Source organism: Carettochelys insculpta, chromosome 21, assembly GCF_033958435.1.
Source record: "Carettochelys insculpta isolate YL-2023 chromosome 21, ASM3395843v1, whole genome shotgun sequence".
In the NCBI taxonomy this organism is placed as follows: domain Eukaryota; kingdom Metazoa; phylum Chordata; order Testudines; family Carettochelyidae; genus Carettochelys; species Carettochelys insculpta.
In genome coordinates this window covers 6914749-6939144 of record NC_134157.1, presented here as the reverse complement: position 1 = coordinate 6939144, position 24396 = coordinate 6914749, and the positions used below count along the sequence as shown (strand labels likewise).

The 24396-nt window shown below is 49.6% G+C and overlaps 1 protein-coding gene across 2 annotated transcripts in view; it reads right to left on the bottom strand.

The window, feature by feature from the left end:
• The window catches only part of ASTN2 (astrotactin 2), a 708908-nt gene that overhangs the window by 179347 nt on the left and 505165 nt on the right, over positions 1-24396 (bottom strand). For both annotated transcript variants that reach the window (XM_075015031.1, XM_075015030.1), the window contains one exon: positions 11763-12028. In XM_075015031.1, coding sequence (XP_074871132.1) covers positions 11763-12028 — 266 coding nt within the window. The remainder of the gene's footprint in view (positions 1-11762; positions 12029-24396) is intronic.

The window sequence follows — 24396 nt, the reverse complement described above, 5'->3', positions numbered from 1 at the left end:
AAGCTGTGTCTGTGGATCAGGGGAGGTGCTACACTGCATTGTGCCCAGGTTTCTCCAGCCAACATAGATGTGCACTTCACTGCAACTTCAGCCTGCCGAGTGCACCTTCTTCACAGACGCTTGCTTTGCACATTGTTAAGCCTGAACACTGTGTTACAAAGTAAATCCCTGCTGGAAAAGTTCCCTGTCTCCCCATGATGATAAGGATCCCTGCTCCTGGGCTCCTGTTACCCAACTCGGCCTTCGGGTCCTGCACTTCCATGCTGGCACCGAGAGACCAATGCGGTGACACGTTCGACTCAGATTCCTCACACTGATCAGCTTTACCCTCAGCATAGAGGTGACCTGACCCTCCCCACAGCAAATTCACCTTTCCAAGGTAGCAGCATCCTTAAAATCCCAACTCCTATCCAGAATAAAAACAAAGGAACCTTCAGCCTCGCTGGGCACACTGTCCATTCCCCTCCTTACAGCTAGGGCCCAGATTGGCATCCACCATGCTGGCCAGCAAAGTCCTCAAATAGCTCCTGACCCTCACCGAGGCTTCACGCCCCCAGGCAGGAGTAAGGTGCCTGCTTTCCTCCCCAGCCAGTGCTCAGCTGCTGGGCTTTCCTCTGCAGTCAGCACCTTTTCTCCACCCCACCCAGTTATCTTCACAGCTGGGTCTTCCCTCTCCTACGCCCTCACTTCAGAGCAGACAGCAGCAGACAGGAACTAACGGAATTGGGGCTGATGGGCCCATGGATGCCTAGTCCTTAAAGGGGCAGGCCACCCTGTCTCAGGGGCTCAACCATCAGGGATGGAAAGTAAATTCTTTGCCCAGGTGCTCAAATCCCATGCAGGTGAGCACAGGGTAAAAGCCCAAATAGAATGGATTCTCTCCTCCTCTCTGAGCATGAGGCTTGGGCATGGACGTGTGATAGAGTCATTAGCTTAGAGGCAAAGTCTCCTGGGATCCCAGCCTCAAATGCCAATTGATGATTATTAGCTGTACAACAGCAGCAGCCTGTCCATAGTAGGTTACAAACCCATGTCTGCAGGGCCTCAGCTTGTGAACTTGGGTATTTCCAAGCCAGCACTTCCTGAGCGTCCACACTGAACTGTAAACGTGGGTTTACGAACACTGGGCTCTGGTCTCACACCTGTACTAACATGTCCCTATCGCACTATGCAGACAGGGTGACCGTCTTTCCCATTTCTTCTATGACAGCCCCTTATTTGTGTGTCTCACAAACTATTTTAAGAAAAAGGGTTAACTGTCCCGTATTTTGTGGGACTCCTGTTCCCTGGCACCTGATGTCTTGAGGTGGCAGCCCCTGCTGCCAGGGAGCTCCTCCACTGGGCAACTGCCCCATTCCCTGGCACCCCACGGAGGCAGTCCCCACTGCCAGTGACCCCGGCCACAGGGCGGCCTCTTCATTCCCTGGCATCCCCGCTGGGAGCTTGTGGAGACCCCACCCTCCATGCCCCCTCATCAGGAAGCTGCAGAGGCCCCATCCCTGGTGCCTTAGTGTGGGGCAGCTGCCCCCATTGCTGAGGAGCCCTGACATGGAACAGCAGCCCCCCATCCCTGGAGGTCAGTGTCCCATATTGGCTATAGGGCAATACAGTCACCCTCTACCCAGACCTTCTGACACAGGTGTGCCACTGGAGCAGGGCTCAGGTTGGGAGGGGCAGGTTAGACAGGCTGCCATTGCTTTTGCCACTTCATTGTCTAGACCTACTGCACTCTAAACAGGTTTGCACTGCAGGGGGGTAACAGCAGTGCCTCTTTGCCTGCACTAGCACTCCCTGTTGCTGTGGCGCAGGAAAGGTCTGAGAGAAAGTGTGGTGCAAGCACAGCCCCGGAGATGAGACGACTGGGGAAGTAGGGCGGGGACATAGCTCTGAATTACAGCTGCCCTCCCAGCCCAGCATCGCAAAACATTTCACAAAAAGGCAGCGTGGCGCGTGACAAAGGTGTTTCCCTCCCTCTCTCCTGCCAAGGTCTCATTTTCATCAATGGGCCACCACTTCTCCAGCAACGCAATCCACTCAGCTCCGGCAGTTCTCTGAGGGGGTCTCTCCGCTGAGGAGAACTCCAGGCTGCCTCTGTGAGTCAGGCTCCCTGCAAACCCTGCACACTGCCCCTGCCCTGCCAAAGCGCCTCGCTCGGCTGACCCCACAGGCCTCATCTCATACGCTGACTAGAGCCACGGCCGAGCCCGGCTGGCCGGCACGTGCAGACAAGAGGGCCGTCAGAGAGGCCTGGGTTAAGAGGAATGCCACGAAGGACTAATGAGAGGATTTTGCTGCTTGGCTCTTGGATGTTAACTTGGCCAGATTTAAGGACAGATGGCCCACGTGCATCGAAACCTCCTTCTGCTTCGCCCATCTGCTGCGTGCAGCAAGTGAGAGAGACAAAAGGAGGAGGAAGGGGAGGCAGACAGCGAGCTGCAGCTGAGGAAGTTTCATCCATGGGGCTCTCTGTGGTGCCAGTTGCGACACCTCCTCTCAGGTCGCAGTGCTCCGAGGGATCCGCAGGCTGGAGTGTTTCCCAGACATTGGGCAGATGCCCACAGCTGCCAAGGAGGAAGAGGACGGACTGGATCTAGTTTAAGGGGTATATCTTGGTGCAAATTTACTGACTGAGTTCCCTGTACAGCCCTGTTTGTGCACAGAAGAAGGAGGGTGTTATACCGTCCATAAGACATACATCCCACAAGCCTTTGTAAGGGCAGAGGAGGTAATAACAGGTCTCTCAAAGGTGACCAGGAGAGTGCCCTTGCTCCGGAGGATGGGGGGACATAAAGAAAGCCGGAATTGAAGGCCTGTGGTACACTGGGACATGTCCAACATTGGCTCTGCTGAGTCCTTTTGCGGGAGGCCGGATCCATGCAACACAGGGGCAGAGAGGTGGGTGAACATTTCTAAAAAGAGAATGCCAAGCGCCGGCCACAGCATCAGGCCCCAGGTAGTAATGAAGAACTGTGCTGCCTGCTCAAGAAAGCTCCACCCCCACGGTGGTATAGGGATGCAGGAGGATCTCTCACGTGCCCATAGGCTGTGGAGTGAATGATTGCCCCTGGGGGGTTGGGAGAAAAAGAAATGCCCCCTCTCCTCCCAAGTGCAGCAAGGCCGATATCACCCACTGGCCGGTGGGGGTCTCGGAGGAACCAATGCCTGAACAAAGTCCAGCTTCCCCTCCTACCCAGGCATGAGGGGCCTTCTGGGAGGGAACTGTGCCCAGACTGCTGCGGGGGTTTGTGACCATGCACCCTGGCAGCTCCAGTCCCACGGCAAGCACGGCCCGCAGGTTCCGCGTTGTGCTTTTGCTTGCGAGGGCTACTCGACTAGAGATTAATGCTGAGATTACGCACTTTTAAAATTAAATAAAGGTCCCGGGGGTCTCCTACAATGCGAACTAGAAGTTCATTTGTCTCCTTAAACACAAACAGAGCTTTGAATCAATCTCCCGCAGGAGATGAGATTAATCTCCCCTCGTTCCCTTTCCCTCAACCCTCTAAGTGTTTCTGCAGCTGGGCTGAGCTGAGCTGAGAGAGCCTTTTTTTTTTTTCCGGTGGCAGGGTTGTTTGATGGGAGAAAGTGCAATGCAAATGAAAATAATATCCTGAAAGAAGACGATGCGAGCCAGACCCGTTCGACTCCTCGAACCAGCGTTCCTTGGCTGGCTATCAGTGCAGAAGGGGGATTCCAGCAGGTAGCCGACATTCCATACGTGGAGCAAATCTCCTAGGTCTCAGTGCTGTGATGGGGGGTGTGTGTGTGTCTGTTAGCTGGCTGGCTCCTTTTCCAACAGCGTATTCCAGGGGACTTGGAAGTCTACAGAGGATGCAAACCTGATGTCTCTCTCTCTGTGCCTCTTGGTGATTATCATGAGCTGGGCTGTTAATCACACAGCTGCAGAAAGCTGAGAAGTCAAAGAAGCAGAAAGGTGACAATGATAATATTACAGGCTTTGCCTGCTTCTTCTAGTTCAGCTGTGCTCAGAGCCAGAAGAATTCCCCCTGTCTAGTCCTTGCAGGAGATGGACATCCCCACAAGCTCAAGGTTGGAGGGCAGTGCCAGGGAAACTCCAGGTGCAATCAAGATCATGCTGACTGACCCAAAAGATGGGTGTGAAGCCAGAACATTACTGGAATAGCAGTGCTCAATCCAGGAGACCAAATGCCCATCAGGAGAGGACATGGCAAACCTTTAAAATGGATTCTCACTGACTGTGGCAGGGCGACACCTTTCTGGGAATTGAAGCCAGCCCAAGAAAACACCGTAAAGTTGTTACATGTCTCTTCCTGCAGGGTTGGTTGACAGCTGCCAGGTTCACTAACTAACAAGGGCATGGGCCTTTTCTGTAAGACGGAACAAAGATGACGGATGGAGAGAAACCTTCGGGCTTCGGTAGGTGAGCTGAACTGCCCGATACTTGATGGAGGAGAGGGAAAGACCTCAGATTGCACAGTAAATTGACAGCAACGAGTTTGCTGCACCTCCCTCTGAAGCTCTGACTGATCACTGTGAGCGACAGGCTCCTGGAAAGGGCAGATCTTTGCTGAGACCGACCATTACAGTGCTATGTCACTCTGGTACTCAAGTAGTCTGAAGCGGTACAGAGACAGCAGACAAGACTACAGGCTGGCACGGCCCCCAGAGACTTAATCTCCTGCTCATGCCTCAGTCATAACCTCTCTGCCTGTCCGGACCAAGCTAGACTAGGCAGGAAGCAGAGGACTGGAGCTGACCTGAAACCAGCCTGGTTACTAGTTTTAGACTGAAAAGAGGCAACGGAGTCGCCCTACTCCATCAGCGTTCCCTCTCGTTTTTAACATCCATGAGCAGGATAAATGTTGTTACATGCACCTAGGCATGGGCAGATGTGCACCCCCCACAGAAACACATCATCTCAGCTGTGGGCCATGTGCTAATCAGCTGGGTGGCACCCAAATTTCTCCTGGGTGGCCGCCCAAGTGCTCAGCTTACAGGGAACACTGCGCTCCACCGCAGATGGTTGAGTTACGTCAACAAAACTGGCAGAGCAGAAGGAGTTCTCAGTGGCGAACAGGCAGTGCTTTCACCGCAGTGCCCTCCACTCACAGCAGAGGCATCACAACATAGCTGGAAGGGGCCATGGTTTGGGCCCGAGATAACGGTGAATAGCGTTTCAATTTTGAAATGAGTTTTCTCAGCATGGCTCCCCCCCACCTGTCCCTGAGTCCCGGGGCACTTAAGCAGTCGAGTGGCAGAGCAAGCGTCTGCAGAAGGAAAAATTTTAAGACGCATTCACCCAACTATTTGCAGAAAGCAAAACTTAAATCCTCCAGTCCATGCACTGACCCAAGAGAGGCTTATATATCCAACCTGCAAACAGAAACACTGCCCTGCATGTGACTTCTGGAACCAGTTGCACCCGGGTAACGCATGTGAAAATTCAAATGTTTCTTATCAGAGAATCAACCCACACGTTATTTGCCAAATAAATGTGAAGAGTTCACGTTCTGGATGCAAATATGCCACAGGAGAGCATTAGCTGTATTAACTGAATATTATCCACTCCAACCGGAAACAGCAACTGGGAGTTTAAAGAGCAATAACTGCAGATCCTGAGCAAACACTGGGCTAGTCTGAGTGTGTTTTATATTGCAATGCTGCTGCAGTGAAGCCTAGCTGATCTGAGTATCACACCAGGCTAGGCATGGGGTCTGAGAGGCAGTTTTAGCCACCTGCCTTTACTGATGTGCTACAGGTCAGCATCTCTAGACTTGCAAACGGCTGAGACTAGCTCCAGAACTCCAGCTTGATGCTGGAGCAAGATGCTGGGCTGGCCAATGTTTTAGTACCTCTCTGTTCTGCTCTCTTAGGCTATGTCTACACAGCAGTGTTATTTCAGAACAAACTATTCTGGAAGAGATCTTCCGAAACCGATTATTTCAAACTAGTGCGCCTGCAAACGTAGGCTGTGTTTACACTTGCATTCCTCTGTTGAAAGAGGAATGCTAATCAGGAGAATCAAAAATCCGCAAGAGGCACTGATTTACATATCTCATACTTCATTTGCATAAATCTCTTTTCAGAAGAGACTCTTTTGAAAGAAAATAGGGAGGGTACATGGGGCTCTTTTGGAAATAAACCCCATCTTTGAAAGAACCCTTCTTCCTACTTTGAAATAGAACGTCCACGCACAATAGAATCTATTTTGGATCAGAGCCTCTGGGAGCAATATAGCTTATTTCCAAATAACTCATATGCCCTGTCAATACAGCCCCTATTCTGAAATCACCCATATTTGGAATAAGCGCTGTTCCTCGTAGAATGAGGTTCGCAGAATTTGCAGTGAGCCATCTGCTATTATGAAATTATTTTGAAATAGTGGTTTTGCTGTGCAGATGTTCACGAAGTTATTTTGGAAAAGCGTCTGTCTTTCCAAAGTAATTGTGCTGTCTAGACGCGCCCTTCAGAGCTGCTGTTCCTTACAGCAAATCCTCTAGGATAAGATTGTCACTTTATGGCTCCTCCCACATAAGGGCAGCACGTAGCTGGGCAGCCCTTGGAGCAGTTCAGGAGCCACAGGGGGCTTTGAGAATCACCTGATTCCTCCCGGTTCTCCACACAGTGGAGAGTGGGGAGGGAGTTACCTGTGCCAGCTCCATGCCTAGTTTAGATCAGATCTTCATCAGTAATGGTGCATGGTGGAAGGGAGGAGCCAAGGCTCCACCCACTGCTAGCTGGCTCATGCACAGCGGGGAGTAACGCTATACTGAAAGCTCCTGTCCCTCTCACGCACTGATCCTTGATAGGTGTGGCATGGGCAGGAGGGACCTGGTAACCCGTGAATCCTTGCTTTGGTGCATAAGCTGGCTCACCTCAGGAGGCCATCTAGACCAGCCCTCTGCCCAAAGTGGGACCAACTCAACCAAATCATCCCAGCCAGGGCTTTGTCAAGTCAGGACTTAAAACCCTCTAGGGATGAGTTTCCACCACCTTTCTCAGTAGCACCTTCCAGGGCTTCACCACCCTCCTGGTGAAATAGTTTTTCCTAATATCCAACCAACACCTCCTCCTCTGTAACCTCTGCTCCTTGTTCTGCCATCCACCACTGCTGAGAACAGTCTCTCCCCATCCTTTTTAGAGCCACCTTCAGGAAGTTGAGGGCTGCTATCAAATCACCCCTCACTCTTCTCTTCTGCAAACAAAATAAGCCCAAACCCCTCAGCCTGTCCTCACAGGTCACGTGCTCCAGCCCCTGAATCATCACCGTTGTCCTCCGCTGGGTCCTCTCCAGTGCATCTACATCCTTTCTATACTGGGGGTGGGGGGCAGAACTGGATGCACTGCTCCAGATGGGGCTTCCTCAGTGCCGACTGGAGGGGAATAAGTTAAACCAGTCTAAGAAGGCTGCGGCCACATGTTAAACCAGTCTGTGGGAATGGCCACATGACCCAGATGGGACACCTAGCCTATATATAACTGAGCTGTGGCTTGGGATGGTGCCGCTCCCATTGACTCCAATGCGTAGGGAGGATGGCTCGGTAGCTGGGCTTGTAGAACTCAGGAGAAGCTATGTTCAGTTCCTGGCTCTGCCACTTACTGTGCGCGTGACCTTAGGCAAGCCACTAAATTTGCCCTGTCCTGTTCTGCCCTGCCCTGCCTTTCTGCAGTGTAGGGCAAAACTCAGTAATGGTTGGAGCTGCTCAGCTACTACTGTGAACAACTCCAATAACAACCAGGGCTCACTTTGGTCCTTTATCTCCAAGTAAAGCGCCTGACCCTAGCTCAGCCCCTCTGCTGTGCTCCAATAGGAGTAGGAATTCCCTCCAGACAAGGACATCTGGGAGGAGGAACAAGGGGAGAACCTAGGTCTGCCAGACCCTGAGCTCCCATGTTACCACTTGACGGAGCAGTGACCGACAAGCGTGAGCCTGGAGGAGCCAGGAACCCCAGGATGTGCTCCCCCAGAAGGCCCGTCTAGTAGTGCTCATGGGGGCCCTCATTATTCCCACTGCATCGTAAGCCTGGAGGGGGACTCCACAAAGTTGTCTGTGGTGGATCCTCATCTAGGTCAGTGACAGATGCTCCTTCTTTGCTTTGCTTTGGCTCTTGGCTTCCGATCTTTGACTTTGTTCTCTGTTTCTTACTCCATCTGTACCCACGGGGCCTAACTGCATGTGCCCTGACTGTGACAATTCAGCAGGCTCAACTTCAACAGGTAGTGAACTTAGCCCATGGTCGTTGAGAAAGTTTCAACTGCATATTCTCCTACCAGCAAACCTAATCATGCAGCTTCTTTAAACCAGAGACCCTGCATCACTTCAACCCTCGTCCTTTTTTTGCAAAGGGGACCGTGCACTTTTCCCAGGAGAAACCATGCCTAGGGACCAAGGCTGCTGAAAGACCCCTGCAGCGAACATCTTGGCTCACTCCCGAGCCTGGTACTGAGAAACCTGGCTCAGTTTCCCAAAGGAGCAATGGTGACTTCCTACCGGGGCTCACGGCTGGCTGCTGGGAATTAAGACTGATTGATTGAGAAGACAAAAGGAGCCGTCACTACCAGCCAGGATACAGAGCGAAGGCAGGAACGAGCTGTCAAAAGAGACTGAAGCCAAAGGTGGTGAGGAAGAGAGAAAGAGAAGAATGAAAGGAAGGAATGAGGAGAGAAGGGAGGGCAGACCAGAGGAGCGTGCAGATGTTTAATAAAGGAGAAGGAGAGAAAGGGGGAAGGAATGGAACAGAAGAAAGTAGGAAATGTTGAGTGAGTGAGAGACAGAGAGAGAGAGAGAGAGATGGACAGCAAAAGACAGGACAAACTGTGGAGGGATGGGTGGGAAAGACAAAAGGAGTGAATTCTCTGCGTCCTCCCAGACAAAAACAGGGCCCTGAGCAGGACTGTGGGTGGATAAGTGGGGACTGTAACGAAAGCAGGCGTGAGACTCCAGTTGGAGAAAGGAGGCTGAGGCCGGGTTACTGGTGTGGTGCAATGATGACACACGGTCACCGTCTGGGACATAACAGGGACTCAGCTGAACCCCATCCACATCTACCACTTCCTGGACCTTCTCCAGCATCCCTCTGCCTCTGAGACGCTGCGGCCGGCGGCTCTCAGCACAGACTTCCCCTCCACTCTGGCACTGGATGCATGGGTGCAACACAACGGCCCACTCGGATCCGAGCTCCCCCATTGGCCCGGCACAGCTGCCAAAGCAGGAAGTGCTGGGGGAAGGGAGGGAAGACTCCTTCTCCCTCCCGTTTGCAGGCACATGCCTGGAAGCCCCGCCTGCAGAGCCAAGCTCCCTTCGGGGGTGCGCAGACCGAGCAGGTGCAGGGAGGAGCCCACGTGCATTAATCTACATCTCTGTCGAACGGCGGTTGGTGTTTTCAGGGCCTCAGCAGAAAGCACAATGAGGGGCTCAGTTCCAGCTGCGGCCGGTGGGACAGTCTCTCTTCAGCGGGACGCAGGGAGGGAGGGACCGAGGGAGGGAAATGCAGCCCGCGGCCAACTTGCAAGCCAAGCCAGAGGCCCTTCCAGGGCAGGACACGTGGGACCATCACGGCTGCTCGGAGCCTGGGAAGAGGGAGAGCTGAACTCTGGGCACCGAGAGGGAGGAGGCGGTGGGGAGGGGGCAGCTGCATCATGCTGGCGGCTGAAAGACGGGCGTTGGGGTACTCTCCGGGGGACAGGGAGATGAGGAGACTGGAAGGTCACCCTGCCCCCTTGCATACGCCAGCGCCTGAGGAAGGGAGGGGTGGAGAAGCTGTCCAACTTCCTGGCGGGTGAGCAGTAGCGGCAGCAGCTCTTCAGGCCGGCTGGGTCTCTTGATTGTGTTCGTTTCCCCCCTCCGTTAACCCCTTGCTGCTGGCGAACCCATTCCCCACCCCCAGAACAAGCTGACGTACTGCAGGGCATCGCGAGGGAGCTACCCTGCCCCAGTGCCCCAACCCAATAACCTCCAGCCTACCCCACCGCACAAACTGCCTCTCGGCTATTCTCCCCCGATGCACGCACGCCACCTGCTGGCTCGCAAAGCCCTCCTGGATCCACCTTGGCCTTTGGCGGCCCTCCCTCTCTTGCTGCCCCACACCCTGCCTGTAGAGCAGGCAGCCCCACCTGCCGTGAGGAGTAAGACCAGCAGCTCTCCAGCGACTTTGTCTTGTTGGGTTATGCTGGGAGCTGGCTGCAAGAGGGAAGCTGCAGATAGCTCCCTTCTGTCCCTTGGGAGGAGAGGGCTAGCGATGGGATGGTGCTGGTGCTAGATGCACAGAAATCACTAAGACACCAAGGGCCAGCAAAATTCATCTTCTAAGCTCCCTCACCGGAAAGGCTGAGGAGAAGTACTTGGTGCCTGCAAAGCCCAGGGCTGTGTCAGGGCCACGAGGTCTGCCAGTCTGCGGTCTCCAGGCCCAGCTGGGACTGCCAGCTCAAAGCCTGCTTCCCAATCCTTCCAGCTTTAGAAGTCAGAATTAGGCTGGCAGAGCCAATGCAGGGCCCAGAAGAGAATGAGGAGCCTCCGCCACAGGAGCGCAGGCTCTTTCCATGGGTGGACAAAAGCAGAGGACGGAAAGAGAGGCAGCAGTAGTTGCAAAGAGGGAGGCTGAGGGCCAGACTGAGGGTGGTGAGGGACAGAAAAGGACAGCGCAAAGGGAGAACAGGAGCGGAGTGAGAAATGGCTCCACAGAGAGGAGGGTCAGGCAGATAAGGGTGGAGAAGGGGAGCAAGGGGCCGGGAGACAAATGGACAAGCCCAGGAGAAGGGAAGGGTGCTCTGCCCACTGTGGGAGAGCGTGGGGGAGTCACACTAGGTGGTCACACCTCTGCTCGAGGCTGGGATTGTTTCCAGGTCTGCAGCTCCCCTCGTCCCACCCACAGCTGCCGCGCGCTGCCTCCTCCGAGCCCCTTAATCAAGTGCAGGCTCGGCGCTAACGAGTGACTTTAAACAGGTCTGTCGTTTTGGGGTGGGTGAGCAAGGGGAGGGGGAGGGTTGGGACCAGGAAACCAACAAATACATCTACATCTGATTAACATTTATGTTCCTGCAGGCATTGCAGAGAGCAAGACAGGAGAGAAACCTCTGCCAGAGGCTGAGCCTGGTGTCCCCTGCACCTGTTAGAGTAACAGTGACCTCCAGTGGCTGGTTGGGTGAATCCCAGGGGTCTGTTTCCCAGGCTCCCTTCCTGAGGCAAGAGCAGGGCTGTAATTTCCAACAGCCCAGGGCACTGAGATTCACCAGGCCCATCTGAGGGCTGCCACCTCAGGTCCTGAACCTACATAAAAGGCAGCCATTTTCCTGCTGGGCTGAATCCTTGGGAAGGCCCTGGAGCTTGTTTTGACCACAGAAGAAGGATAGGAGGGCACAAATGCAGGTGCACGCCTGCGTATTGCCTGCTTGGCATCTCAGGGGAGAACAATCCGGATCCCGAAAGAGGAGCAGGAGGGGGAGAGAGATTCACAAGAAAAGAAGCGAGTGGGGAAGGGTCGGGGAATGCTTCCAGGATGCTTGAGAAATGTGAAAACTAAGCCATGTCTGGGCCTGGAAGGGACAATTTTGGTTAAGTGCTCAGATACTGGGGCCACTAGGACAGGATCAAGGGAGGTACTGTTTTTTTCGGGGTGGTACCTAGTCACGAACCAGGGCCCTGTTGGGCTCAAGGCTGTCAAAACACAATACACAAAACACAAAGATCTTCCCCAAAGAGCTGCCAGGCGGGATAGACAGATGGCCAGGGAGAAGAGAAGTGAAGAGTTTTCAGAGCAGCCTTCATCACCGCCTCACTCACCTCCCTCGTGTCGTTGTCCTGTATCAGAGTGTACAGGGGCACCACCCGGTTAATCTCCAGCAGCACCGGAGCTGGGCTGAGCTGCTCCTTGCCCAGGTGCCGACACAAATGGCAGGTGGAGGGGCAGCGACCCTTGTCTTCGCATTGGATCTCCACGCCTGAGATCGGCTGGTCGTCCGAGAGCCTCTGAGCTGTCAGCAGGCCTGAGAGGTAGGTGAAGAACGGCATGGACTTGAGTTCCTTCTTGGTACCGAGCTCAGTTGTTTCTGTTTAGGGGATGGGGAAGGGCAGGGAGGAAAAAAACAAGCGCCAAATTAATTTGGGTCAATCAAACATATTCTCTGGCCACACCGAGTGACACAGCAGCCAAAATAAACGCTGCTGCTCACAGTGCAGGTCGGGTGGGACCCAGCTGGGATGGCAGGACAAGAGAAGGTAAGGAAGATAAAGACTACCATGACATTTTCACACTAATGTTTGGCGAGGCTGGATGACATATGGGAAAGTATTTTTAAGAGAAATGTTTCCAATGAAAGGAACGTTTTTTTTGTTTCAATTTGCAGATTTTTTTCAATAAAGTAAAAAGCAAATATTTTTGGTCTTTGAGGAAACAAAGATTTTCAATTGCTGTTTCCCCTTTGTCTCCCTTATTTTCTTCCTTCCCTGCCTCTTTTTTTCAGGGAGACACAAGGGAAAACACCAGTCAGATGAGGGGAAAAAATCATAGAAATATAGACGCAGAAGACAGTACAGAACCTCAAAAGAACATCTAGTCCAATGTTTATTAAATTACGTTTCACAGAACACTGGTGTTCCATGAACTACTCGCAGGTGTGCCACAAGCATCTGACACTTCTTTGATATCATATGCTGATAGCACATATTTTCCATTTTTAAAACCAGATACAGTGTTACTTCATTGCTATGATACGTGATTAAATGACTATTTTGTTTTTGCTGTATATGTTGCTGTTTCTCTGTTTTTTTTTTGTCTGACAACAACTTTTAAAAGAAAATTCTCATAGGTGGTCTGCCTACAAATATTATTGTTTGGCATTCTGTGGTCTCAAAAATTTTAAGAAACACTGATCTAGTACAGTCCCCTACAGCCATGATAGGTCTAAGTAACCTAGACCATCCCTGGCAGGAGGTTGTCTAACCTTCTCTTTAAAATCGCCAATGATGGAGATTCATAACCTCCTTAGGCAAGTTATTCCAGTGCTTAACTACCCTCACAGTTAGGAAGTTTTTCCTAATGTTCAACCTAAACTTATCTTGCTGCAGTTTAAGTCGATTGCTTCTTGTTCTAGCCTCACAGTTTAAAGAAAATATTTTTCTTCCTCCACATCACAACCTTTTATGTACTTGAATACTGTTATCATGTCCCCCTCAGCCTTCTTGTCTCCAGATTAAACAAACCCATTTTTTTTTAAATCTTTCCTGATAGACCATGTTTTTTGGACTTCTAATCATTTTGGTTGCTCTTCTCTGGACCTTCTCTAATTTGTGCACGTCTTTCCAAAAATTTGGCACCAGAATTGGACAAAAACCCAATACTACACATAAGGCCTTTTAGCACGCGGTAGAGCAAATTTATGTCTCCCGTGTTGCTTACAACACTACTGCTAATACATCCCAGAATGATATTCATGTTTTTACAACAGTATCACCCTGTTGGCTCATATTTAGCTTGTGGTCCATTATGACCTCCAGACCCCTTTCCGCAGTACTTGTTTCATAGAAACAGAGAGGGAGTCGTGCTAGTCTATACACTATCAAAACAAAAAGCAGTCAAGTAGCACTTTAAAGACGAGCAAAATAATTTATTAGGTGAGCTTTCGTGGGACAGACCCACTTCTTCAGACCATAGCCAGACTGGCTATGGTCTGAAGAAGTGGGTCTGTCCCACGAAAGCTCACCTAATAAATTATTTTGCTCGTCTTTAAAGTGCTACTTGACTGCTTTTTGTTTTGATACGTGTTTCATGTGTGTGCAACTGACTGTTCCTTCTTAAGAGGAGCAATTGGTATTTGTGTGTATTAAATTTAATCCTATTTACTTTGGAACGTTTCTCAAGTTTGTCCAGCTCATTTTGAATTTTAATCCTATCCTGCAAAGTGCTTGAGACTTCTCCTAGCTTGGTATCATCCGCAGATTTCATAAATGTATGCTCTGTGCCAGTACCTGAATAATTTGCATGTAGGAAAATACAAAATTAGAAAACAACAGCAACAAAAAACTAACACATTATTTTTCACTTGAAAGGAAAAAATCATCAGAATCAAAGCTGACCAGTCCTTCTGCTTAGCAATAATGCTGTCCAATATACAGTCAGCGCTAATGGAAACTCACCCAGACATAGAGCCTAAATTCCAAACCAGGTTTGCTAGAAGGTCCATGAGCCTTTCCAGCCACTTTGCACCCAGTAGCTATTGTGGTACTTCAGCTCTCAGCCACATAAAACCACACAAAAACTTTCAATTGCATTTTGCTGTGGGTTTCTGGATTCGTCAAACCATGGGAAATACGAGCTCAGGGAGGAGCAAATACTGGAAAGTTCAGGAGCTGAGATGAGGAAGGAATGATGCCCGCCATCGCCTTCCAGTCCACCCTAATGCACAGAACTGCACCAGATGGAGATGGTGAGCATGATATACAGTTAATCAAGTTCTGGAAAAGATTCTAGGTTATACAGACCAGCTGCCTGGCACGACAGCACCATTGCCTGACATGAGGCAAGCCCTGTGATCATTATAATGGAGTATTATTATTGTTGTTACTATTATTTAAAATAGGATGGTTCCTAGATAATCACCTTAGGGCTCTCTGACTTTGGGTGCTCTACAAGTAGCATGTGATGGTTCCTGTCCCCAAAAATGTTCCATCTCCAAAAGGGGCCATGCAAAAGTTGGTGAAACTCTGGTTCAGATTGTGACCCAGCTCCTCTACTGCCCTGTGACCCCTGTTTATAATGTAGTGGGGCATACATAAGGAGTTGGGCCCTGAAAGAGAATAGAAAGGGGGACTGGGGAAGAGGTTGAATGCTAACAAGACACTTGTTTTCCATCAGGGTGACTGGACCCTAGAACGATCAGCTTGCTGCGCATGGAGCTGTGCCTTTGTTACAGCTGAACTTCTTTTCTCTGGAACCGAGCTGATAAATCCTGCTAACCCCTCACCTCACCGTATAGCACTGCCACATCATCACCCGGCATCACGATGCCAGGTCAGCCCCAAATAGAGATCAGTAAAAGAACCTGCTGGATAGGGAACCAAGCCCAATGTGAGACAGCAAATACCTAACACAAGGGAGAGGAGCTTTTGAAGGTAAGTTTGAGGAAAGGTTTCCTCTAAGAAGAAAATTCTGCTCCTCTCATGAGGACACAGCATTCTCTACCCCCTGTGGAGGGGATCCAATGCTTAATCCTCACTGCAAAGTATTTTGAGCTGCCATGAAGAAACGAGTGATGGAGATACAACGTGCAATTAATTAATATTACAGCAAGAGTCTTTTTATATTTTTTTTCTGAAACCGACAAGCATTTGCAACTACTGTGCAACTTCCTGGCCATACAAATTCCAAGGAGATAAATCCTGAGGTCCCACTTCAGCCAAACTCTTGCCAAGATCAATGAGAGCTTTGCATGAATGAGATCTGAGTGTAAAATTCAGAACAGGTACCAGGCTTTTGCTCTCCCAGCGAGGGGCCTCTTCTCTTGCAGCCGGAGTGGTCTCTCACCTAAAAAGTCTGAAACACAATTTAAGATCACAGCTTTAGGGCTGCAAGAGACTCCTAGGTAGGGTATTCCAGAGGAGAGAGCCTTGAGAGGCACAGTCTGTCTGCTTTCAAGAAGTCGATAAAGCTGAAACACATCTGTTTCACAGCCAGATAAAGAGCATGTGTGACAGCAGATGTACCCTGGGCACAGCAACTCCCAGGGAAGGCACCATGAGGGCAGGCTACCACCCTTGGCAGCAGTCCCTTGGTATTGTGGACAAAGCTAAATCTGCCTAAGGGTCCTCAGTTTACAGTGATATGCGGCTGATCACTTGCCAGTCAGAAATACAAATAAACACAGCATTCATTCACTATCCTCTACGTCAGGGGTCAGCAGCCCCCAGCACACATGCCAAGAGTGGCATGTGAGACCATTTTCATTGGCACACAAGAGAGCTCAGCCCTGCCCCTCTTCCTCCATGCAGTGTGAGCTGGCTCAAAGCCATGCCACCTGCGGCTTAACAAACGACGAGCTAATGCTGCCAAGCACCACCTACGTGGCAAGACTCTACCTCTTAACGTATTTATTAATGAAGCTGTTGTAAGCAGGACTAGTAGCGACTTTAAAAAGTATCACCGGCACTCAGACTGTACATAGAGGTCAAAAGGTCCAATCTCAGCAATCTCCCTCTGAAAGGTGGCTGACCCCTGCTCTAAACTCTTCAGGCCATAGATGGCATCCCACACCATCCCTCTGATTGTCAGAGAACTCTTGCATGCATGGGATCAAAGACACTGCAAGAAGAGCAAGCACTTTCCCACACACTGATCTTTTGGTGGGAATATATCAGGGTTGGTACTGAGGTAAACTAAGCAGGGCTGTGAAGGAGGCATCTCAGCATCTATGGAGACAAAAGTAGCTACAGCATGTATAATGAAAGCTGGAAGCCATTCTGAGAGGAATTCTTTTCTTGAAAGGTGGTTCCAGGCTAGCACCAATCTTGTCTGAGAAAGCCACGAAGCTAAGCAGAATGGTTGATGGAGATGCAAGTGGATATGGCCTTCTGCAGGCCTCCTCTCATTTCTGGACATAGTTCAAGAGGGTTTTGTTTGATTCTTTACCCTAGTTACTGAGAGGATTTATTTAAAAAAAAACAAAACCACCACCCTCTCTTGTCTGGGACGCCTCCATTCCAGATTCCAGACAACACAGGGGGAGGGGGCATGTGAGGGGTGAGTGGAAGCTGAAGAAAAGGGGAACCAGTTGACAGGCATTTGCAGTGGGATATGAACCTTCCCACTTGGCATCTCGGGTTTGATGGTCATTGGCCAAAATCCTCAATATTGAAGCAGTTATGGGTGCTCATTCCACAGATCAGGCCCACAGTGGTCTCATTAGTAGACCAATGTCCAAATTGCTCAAATTCCTGCCACCATGCTGAGTGCTTCTTGGCTACCTGGTAGCCAGTCTCAGCAGATGCCAAGGACTGACTGGGCCAGTGAAACTGTGCATCTGTTTCGTACCTACAGGTGGCCTCACCAGTGCAGGACTGAAGTATATTGATGAGGCAGCATGATGAAGGTCAGGGTTCATTTCAAGGGCAACTAGAAAACTGTAGAGCTGTTACCTTTTACCAAGATTAAACACGTGACTGTGGGAGTTAGCAAGGAACCCACCAGTAACAGGCAAGGTGCACACGTGTCTCCCTGAAATTAAATGTCTATCACTATACACAGAGTGAGAAAGGAATGAGATTCAGCAGCCTCAGCATAGGCACTGCCTTCTGCAATGCACCCTCAGGAAGTGTGGTAGAAAACAGTTTAGCACCGAGAGGCTGCAAGGTCCAGGGGACAGAGCACTGGCCTGAAAATCAAATAGCTGCATTCTTTCCCTGATTCTGCCTGTGTCTTGGGTAAGCCTTTTCTCCTCCATCCTTCTTGTTCTTCTCCTGCCTTCTGCCTGTTTAAATGGTAAACTCTTTGAGGGCTTTTGCTAAATGTTTAATGTAGAGCCTACCGCAATGGTGGCGAGATTCTTTGGTGATGCCGTAACAGAACATAGTAAAGATTGGACTGAACAAACAGGGGGATTGTGATATTGTGCAAACCTAAGAGACGCCTCATAGTTTGTCCATCTTCGATCATGCAGCAAGCTCACCTTGGGCTCTCAGTAATGGAAGATTCTTCAGGGACTCAGGTGAGTCATGCTAGAACTGTAAACAAAGCATTCGTCAGGGTTGAGATGGGAACTGGGCAATGTATGGCTTTGTCTTTATTACAGTTGTACCCCTAGATCCTTCAGAGGATGGGATGATTTCTTAGACTGCATTCCCTTTGGTTTCAGGCATTGTTTCTTAGCTCACCGGAACAATGTGTATCAATCAACATTTGGCATTCCCTTGCATTGCAAAGTCATTGGGCAGAGCTGCAATCAGCTAGGCATGGAAGATTAGACAGACCATTAGATTGAAAAGGGGCTTCAGAACTAGTTGTTGCTAAATTTCCAGGTCCCCGCCAGCTCAGGGTGGCAGTGCCCCAAAGACATCAGCAGTGGATGGCAGTTTTGGAGAGTCTTTGTGAAACGATCTTGTGGGACATCAGCTAAGTTCCTAGAACCAAAATAAATAAATACTGAAACAATCATGGAGAATAAATGACGTAGACATACTTAGAGATGGCCCCTCTGTACGACTCCTCTATAATAGTCTTATCTCCCACAGCTGAAACTTGTTATTAATTTTGTTCAAAGAGGAACTAAGAATAGGGAAATGAGTTCTTTGGACATTTCTCTTTGGAGCGTTCCAATTGTCAGATTAGGCCAATGTGCACCGCCTAAAGGCAGTGGGTTTCTGGTGCGGTTTAACATATGAGAAGGAACATGGAAAGGGGACTGACCGTCTCTTGGAAATGTATTTACTGCTGGGTGACTCAGGTCAGGTGAATTACTAGAAATATGTTATGAAGACCTACCACTAGAACTTGGCACTAATGTAGGAGACATTAGAATGAAGATGAGTTAGGAAAAGTCATTAGAGAACTCAAAAATGGGAGAGCAGCTGGAGAGGATAACGTTACTGGAGAGCTGCTTCGAGTGCCTTATGAAACAGCTCGCCATACTGTGTGTTTCTAGGCAGGAAATGGAACGAAGAATCCACCCCAGCGGAAGAGAGGTCCTGCAGCAAAATTGCCAAATAAAGGTGTCCTTACCCACTGTAATAACTGGAAAGAAATCACATTCTTCCATCAGCCTAGAAGAAAGGCATGTGCAAAATCCTCCAGGCACGCATTAAGCACCTGAGGACTTAAGAATGGCCATACTGGGTCAGACCAAAGGTCCATCTAGCCCAGTATTCTGTCTGCTGACAGAGGCCCAACCCCAGTGCCCCAGAGGGAGTGAACAGAACAGGTAATCCCCAAAGCAGTTCCTCTCCTGTTGTCCATTTCCAACCTCTGACAAACAGAGGCCAGGGACACCATTCCTTCCCATCCCGGCTAATAGCCTTTGATGGACCTAACCTCCATGAACTTATCTAGCTCTTTTTTGAACCCTGTTTAGGTCTTGATCTAGAAACAAGCTGCTTCTTCAACCTGAAGAGGAGCAAGCAGGTATTAGCCCAGAGAAGTCCAATTAGTTAGAGAGTAAGAGCTAAAATAGCTGTGAATAGAGTGCAAAGAGCCACGTAGTATATATTTAAATTTATGTATCTACATACCTATCTACAGATAGATATATAGATAAAATAAATACATACTACATGGCTCAGTGCCCTCCCTCTCCACTGGAACCAGTAACGCCCAGCCCCCCACCTCTAACCCAATTCCCCTCCTGTCCCCCAGAGCCAGACCCCGCCTCACTTTAACCCAATCCCCCAGAGCCAGGCACCCCAAGACCCTCCCCTGCTCTAAGCCAATCCCCCACACTTCCTCCAGAGCCAGGCACTGCCATACTCCCCCACCCTGGCTCTAGGCCAATGCCTGGGATTCACCAGAACCACCACCGCACGCTTCTCCTGCCTAGCACTGGGGCGCATGAACAGAACAGCAGATGGCACTCCCAGAAGACTGCTCCAAGTAGGAGCCACATTTCATTGCTCAAAGGGCCGCATGGGGTTCAAGAGACACAGATCGGTCACCCCTGTTTTAGACCATTAAGATCATGAGCACACTGTACTGCTGTTCTCAGACATATTATAGAACAGAGCGTGGAATGGCAAGCAGCCACTGTGGTGTAAGTTTAGTATAGATTTCCAAGAGTCTTTTGACCTCAAACATAGACTTTGGAAAAGTGGGCGTACTACAGAAAACCAGAGAAAAAATAATTAAAATATTAAAATAATGCAGATTGTCACCATCTTTGACTGCTCTCAGCCAACAGCCTGCAGTGACAACTGGAAATGAAAAGGGTGTATTTTGTCCTCAATATTATTTGCATTTCTCACAGATTATGTCACAAGGAAACTAACTGTTAAAGACAACCAAAAATTTTATGGGCAAATGATAAAGCACAATTGGATATCGTTTGACTATTCAGTTCAACACAGCACTTAAGGGACGAAAAGATCCAAGTTTGGCAGATAGAGCAAAACAAGTTGGTTTGCTCCTCAACAAAGAGAAGACAAAATATATGGCTACCAACGTTCCAAAAGCAACCATTAGACTGGAAAAAGAAATAAGTCATTTCACCAATCTAGAGAGTGAGAGCTTCAAAGATGGTGACACCATGCTAGGCTCAAGCAATGAATATAAAAAGTAGCAGAACACTTCCATAAACTTGAAAAGATTTGGAAAAAAGTAGCCTAATTGGCACTGACACAGAAATATGGATTTTTAATATTGGCACCATGTTTGTCCTCCTTTATGGAGCAGACAAGGAAATCTGCAACCAAAATTTATAAGATGATGAACTCATTCCAAGCTAAATTTCTGCAGGAGATGTTCAGAATTCATTGGCCAGAGAGGTTTCCAGCATCAGAAATTCAGCAAAAAAGCAAGCTAATCTAAAACATCAACGATGGTAGAGAGACGATGAAGGATATATTTAGGACCACCTTGAAGGACACCAACAATACAACATTCACAGGAAGTGATACTATGGGTAAGAGTAAACATAAGTGGGCAACCTAGAGAAACATTAACCCAAACAACAGAGGGAAGCCAAATCCATCCACATGAGATTCAGCAGCCTGAACAGACCAGCACAAGATCGAAATAAATGGTAGAAATTATCCATGTCCTGTTTCCCTGAGGGAGGAGGATGCTAAAGAGAGAAAGAAGACCTAGGTTTTGGCTTCCAAGTTTTTTTTCCCCCCTTAGAGCCTATCCATAGGACAGAAATGACTCATTGCTGGCGCTGCTTGTCAATAGCCCCCTTCTTTCTCCTCCCACTGGTTCTAAAATCTGTTGGTGTTAAGGAGGTGAAACATTTTCAACCCCGATGCAGAAATCTCAAGATGCTCAACCCACTTAGACTCTACCAATCTTCTTCTTGCTGTTGTTGCAACTGAACTGAAAAAACAGGCTTGTCCCATAGGCATTAAGTATAGGTAACACGAGAAGTTTGCCGCTGGGAGTTCTTGTGGGTCAATGGGGTTACAAACTCCTTATCTGTGAGTGAAGGGCTCACAGCCTGGCTCCATCTCTGCGACGTGAAATTGACTGACCTGGAGAAGACAGACTCACTGCTGCGAGTTCAGTTTTGTTTTTGTCAGCAGTCTCTGCATGATATTCCAAAATGCTATAAGTGTAAAGACCCGGATGACCAGATGCATCTTGAATTAAAACAATTATGGCCCAACTCTGTTACTAGTGAAATACATGTTTGTTTGTTTTTTTCCAGAAACTTAGACAGAATCAAAACCAGATCGTACAACATAGTGCTGAAATGCTGGCTTCAGCTTCCTGTAAAGCCCATAGCAATATTTCAGTTTCCACTGAAAGTTGGACCAGATCCAGAGTAACTCAACTTTCTTATACAGGTCTACACAAATACATCAAAGGTGGGGGCGGCAACCTCTGACACACACTGGCACATGAGGCAGGAGCTCAGCCCTGTCCCTCCTCTCCCATGCAGTTGGGAGCTTGCTCAAAGCCACTCCGCCTGTTGATTAACAAAAGACCAGGTAATGCTACCAACCACTACCTAAACAGAAAGGCTCTGCCTGTTATTTATTAATGAAGCTGTTGTAAGCAGGACTATTAGTGACTCTAAAAAGTACCACCGGCACTTGGACCGTACATAGAGCTCAAAAGGTCAGATTTCAGCATCCCACCTTGGAAAGGTTGCTGACCCTAATCATAATATATCATCTCCCAAAATACTCTCTCTCACTCGCTCTCTCAAATACACATTACTCTCTCCAAGTGCACAGCATGTCCTGGCCAGTGGAACAATGTCTTTGAAGATGGTCACATTTGGTTTGATTGAAAGCCTTGTTAAACAAACTATAAGGGAGCATATGAGAACCGGGGCTGGAGTACAGTGGATCCAATGTGATGGATGAGTGACTCCTTATCTGCCTTTTCATCAGTATGGGCTTTTGCTAACATTGTGGAGACTCACTGTAACATCCGTTTGGAAGCCCCCCATGATGGTTGCACACAGCAGCTTGTGGGAGTTATTAGGTTATGTCTCTGAAGGAAGCAGGGCACAGCACCCAGGAACCCAAAGAGATAACCCATCAGCCATTCTGGGACAGAACTGTTTGTATGCATGGTCCTAAAGGCATTTACACAGGCCCTCAGGGAAAGAAGAATGAGAACGGCATTCTGAAGTCATTGGAAGTGATGTGATAATTAAAATGGCAGGGGGGTTTCTGCTCTAATAACAGCACTTTATCACGCCGGGATGCCAGAGGGAGCTTAATATTGCTACTCTTAAAATAACGATAATTCTGAGCTCCTAAATAGTGCTCTCGCCTGAAGATTTCTGGGGGTGGGGGAGGGCAAGGACCTTGATAATGGACCCAAGATTTCATATAGGGCCTTTTGTTTAAGGATCCAAAATCCTTCTGAAACCAGGAACCATTCCACTCACCACAAAAATGCAGAAAACTCAGGAGCAGAACATAGAAGAGCGTAGAATAGAATGGGAAGAAGAATTTTGCATCCAACTGAAACTGCAGGAGGCATTTTGGAAGGCAGACATAAAGATATCCAGGCTAGAATGTCCCCTGGGAGCTGGGAGAAACACATCTAACCCTTGGAAAAGCCCCTCGATTTTTGAGGATTTAGAACCTCTTGTGAAAAGTTCTACCTCCCACTGAATGCAGAACATCCAACAGCGCAGCATAAGGGCATGTCGACATTACGGTGCCACAGCTGTAGTGGTGAAGCTGGAATGTAAATGTTTTCTACAGCCGCAGAAGGGGTTTTTCCATTAGTGTAGGTAATCCACTTCACAGCAGTCACAGTCACAGCTCGGTCAACACAAACATTCGACACTGGGGCTTTGTTTAACTGAACTCCAGCCTGATGAGAATTTTTATATGCTGGAGTAACCCAGTTAGGCTGATCTACATTTTAAACGCAGACAGACCCTGCTACAGTGAGACAGGTGATTGGGAATGCACGGATGATGTGTGCTCACTGCACCAGCTGTAGTTTCTTGGGGTTGCCAGTTGATTACTTAGTGAAGTAACTTCCCATTGGTTTGCTGGTTCCTCCAAAGGGAGTTAGAAAGAAAATCAATCATCATATTTGCCTGGGAGTTTCTCCTGTAGCAAGATATTGTTAGGAAAGTAAACACCAGAGCTATAAAGTAGTCTGACAGCTTTAACTTTGCCGCTATGAGTTATGGGCAAACATTACTCATATCTGCCATGAAAGCCTGGCTGCAATGTCCACAAAGACCTCAAGAGGACACCTTGAGTGCCATGCATCTACCTGTACCATAGTTGCCCAATGCCAAGCACGCTCCCGGATCTCAGGAAATAATAACAACTCACAATGTTTATGCCAACCAGGGGCACCGTGAAGCTGCCCCGTACTGAGTGAGCATACGCACACAGCCAACTTGAGCTGGGCGCGGCACTGTGCGTATGAGAGTGCGATAGCGTACGAACATATTGTGGGGACTCGTGTGTGCAGCAGCCAAAGCCTGTTTTGTGTGTGTGTGAGAGAGAGAGAGAGACTAGGGCACACTAGGCCCGTCTGTGTGTGGGGGAGGGCACAAGGTATGCAAACACCCGCCCCCAACAGGTACCTTACCCCTTCCCTGCACTGCCCCCACCCTGGCCCTCCCTGACTAGCCTGGCCAGGGATTACCAGGGCAGGCAGTGGCAGCTGTCACAGGGGATCCCTGCCACCGCCCCCCCCCCACTCATCACAGAGTTCTCCACCATTACCTCCAAACCCACTGAGTCCCACTGGAGGGCTGGAGACCACCCAGCTGCCCGTGGAGCAGTGGGGCTCAGCAGCCTGGGGGCAGCGGAGCGGGGGGGGTGGGGAGGCCGCAGGAGGCAATGGGCCGAGCAGGCATGGAGGGTGTCCCTGGGCCGAGCAGGGGTGGGGGCGTCAGGTTGAGCAGGGCAGGACTGGGGTTTTTGGGCAGGGGGGGACTGTGTTCGGGCAGAGGGCATGCTGGGGCCTTGCAGGGGGTTCAGCCTGAGCAGGGGTGGAGCGGGAGGATATTTGGGCCAAGCAGTGGATGGGGTCCTTGGGTGGAGCGGGAGTGGTGGGGGGTCTTCAGGCCCTGCGGGGGTAGGCAGGGCAGTTGCTCGGGGGACAAGCCGGCGGTGGCTGGAGAGGGAGCAGGGGACAGGGCTACCTGGAGAGCCAAGAGTGGGAGTGAGAAGGGAGGGGCCCATTGTGCAGGGTGCTCCATATAGCACCCTCCCAGATATTCCTGCCTGCAGGCTGCACCCCCACGTGAGGGACAGTGTGTTTGTGTAACCACCTCATCTCATGAGTACCAGGTGG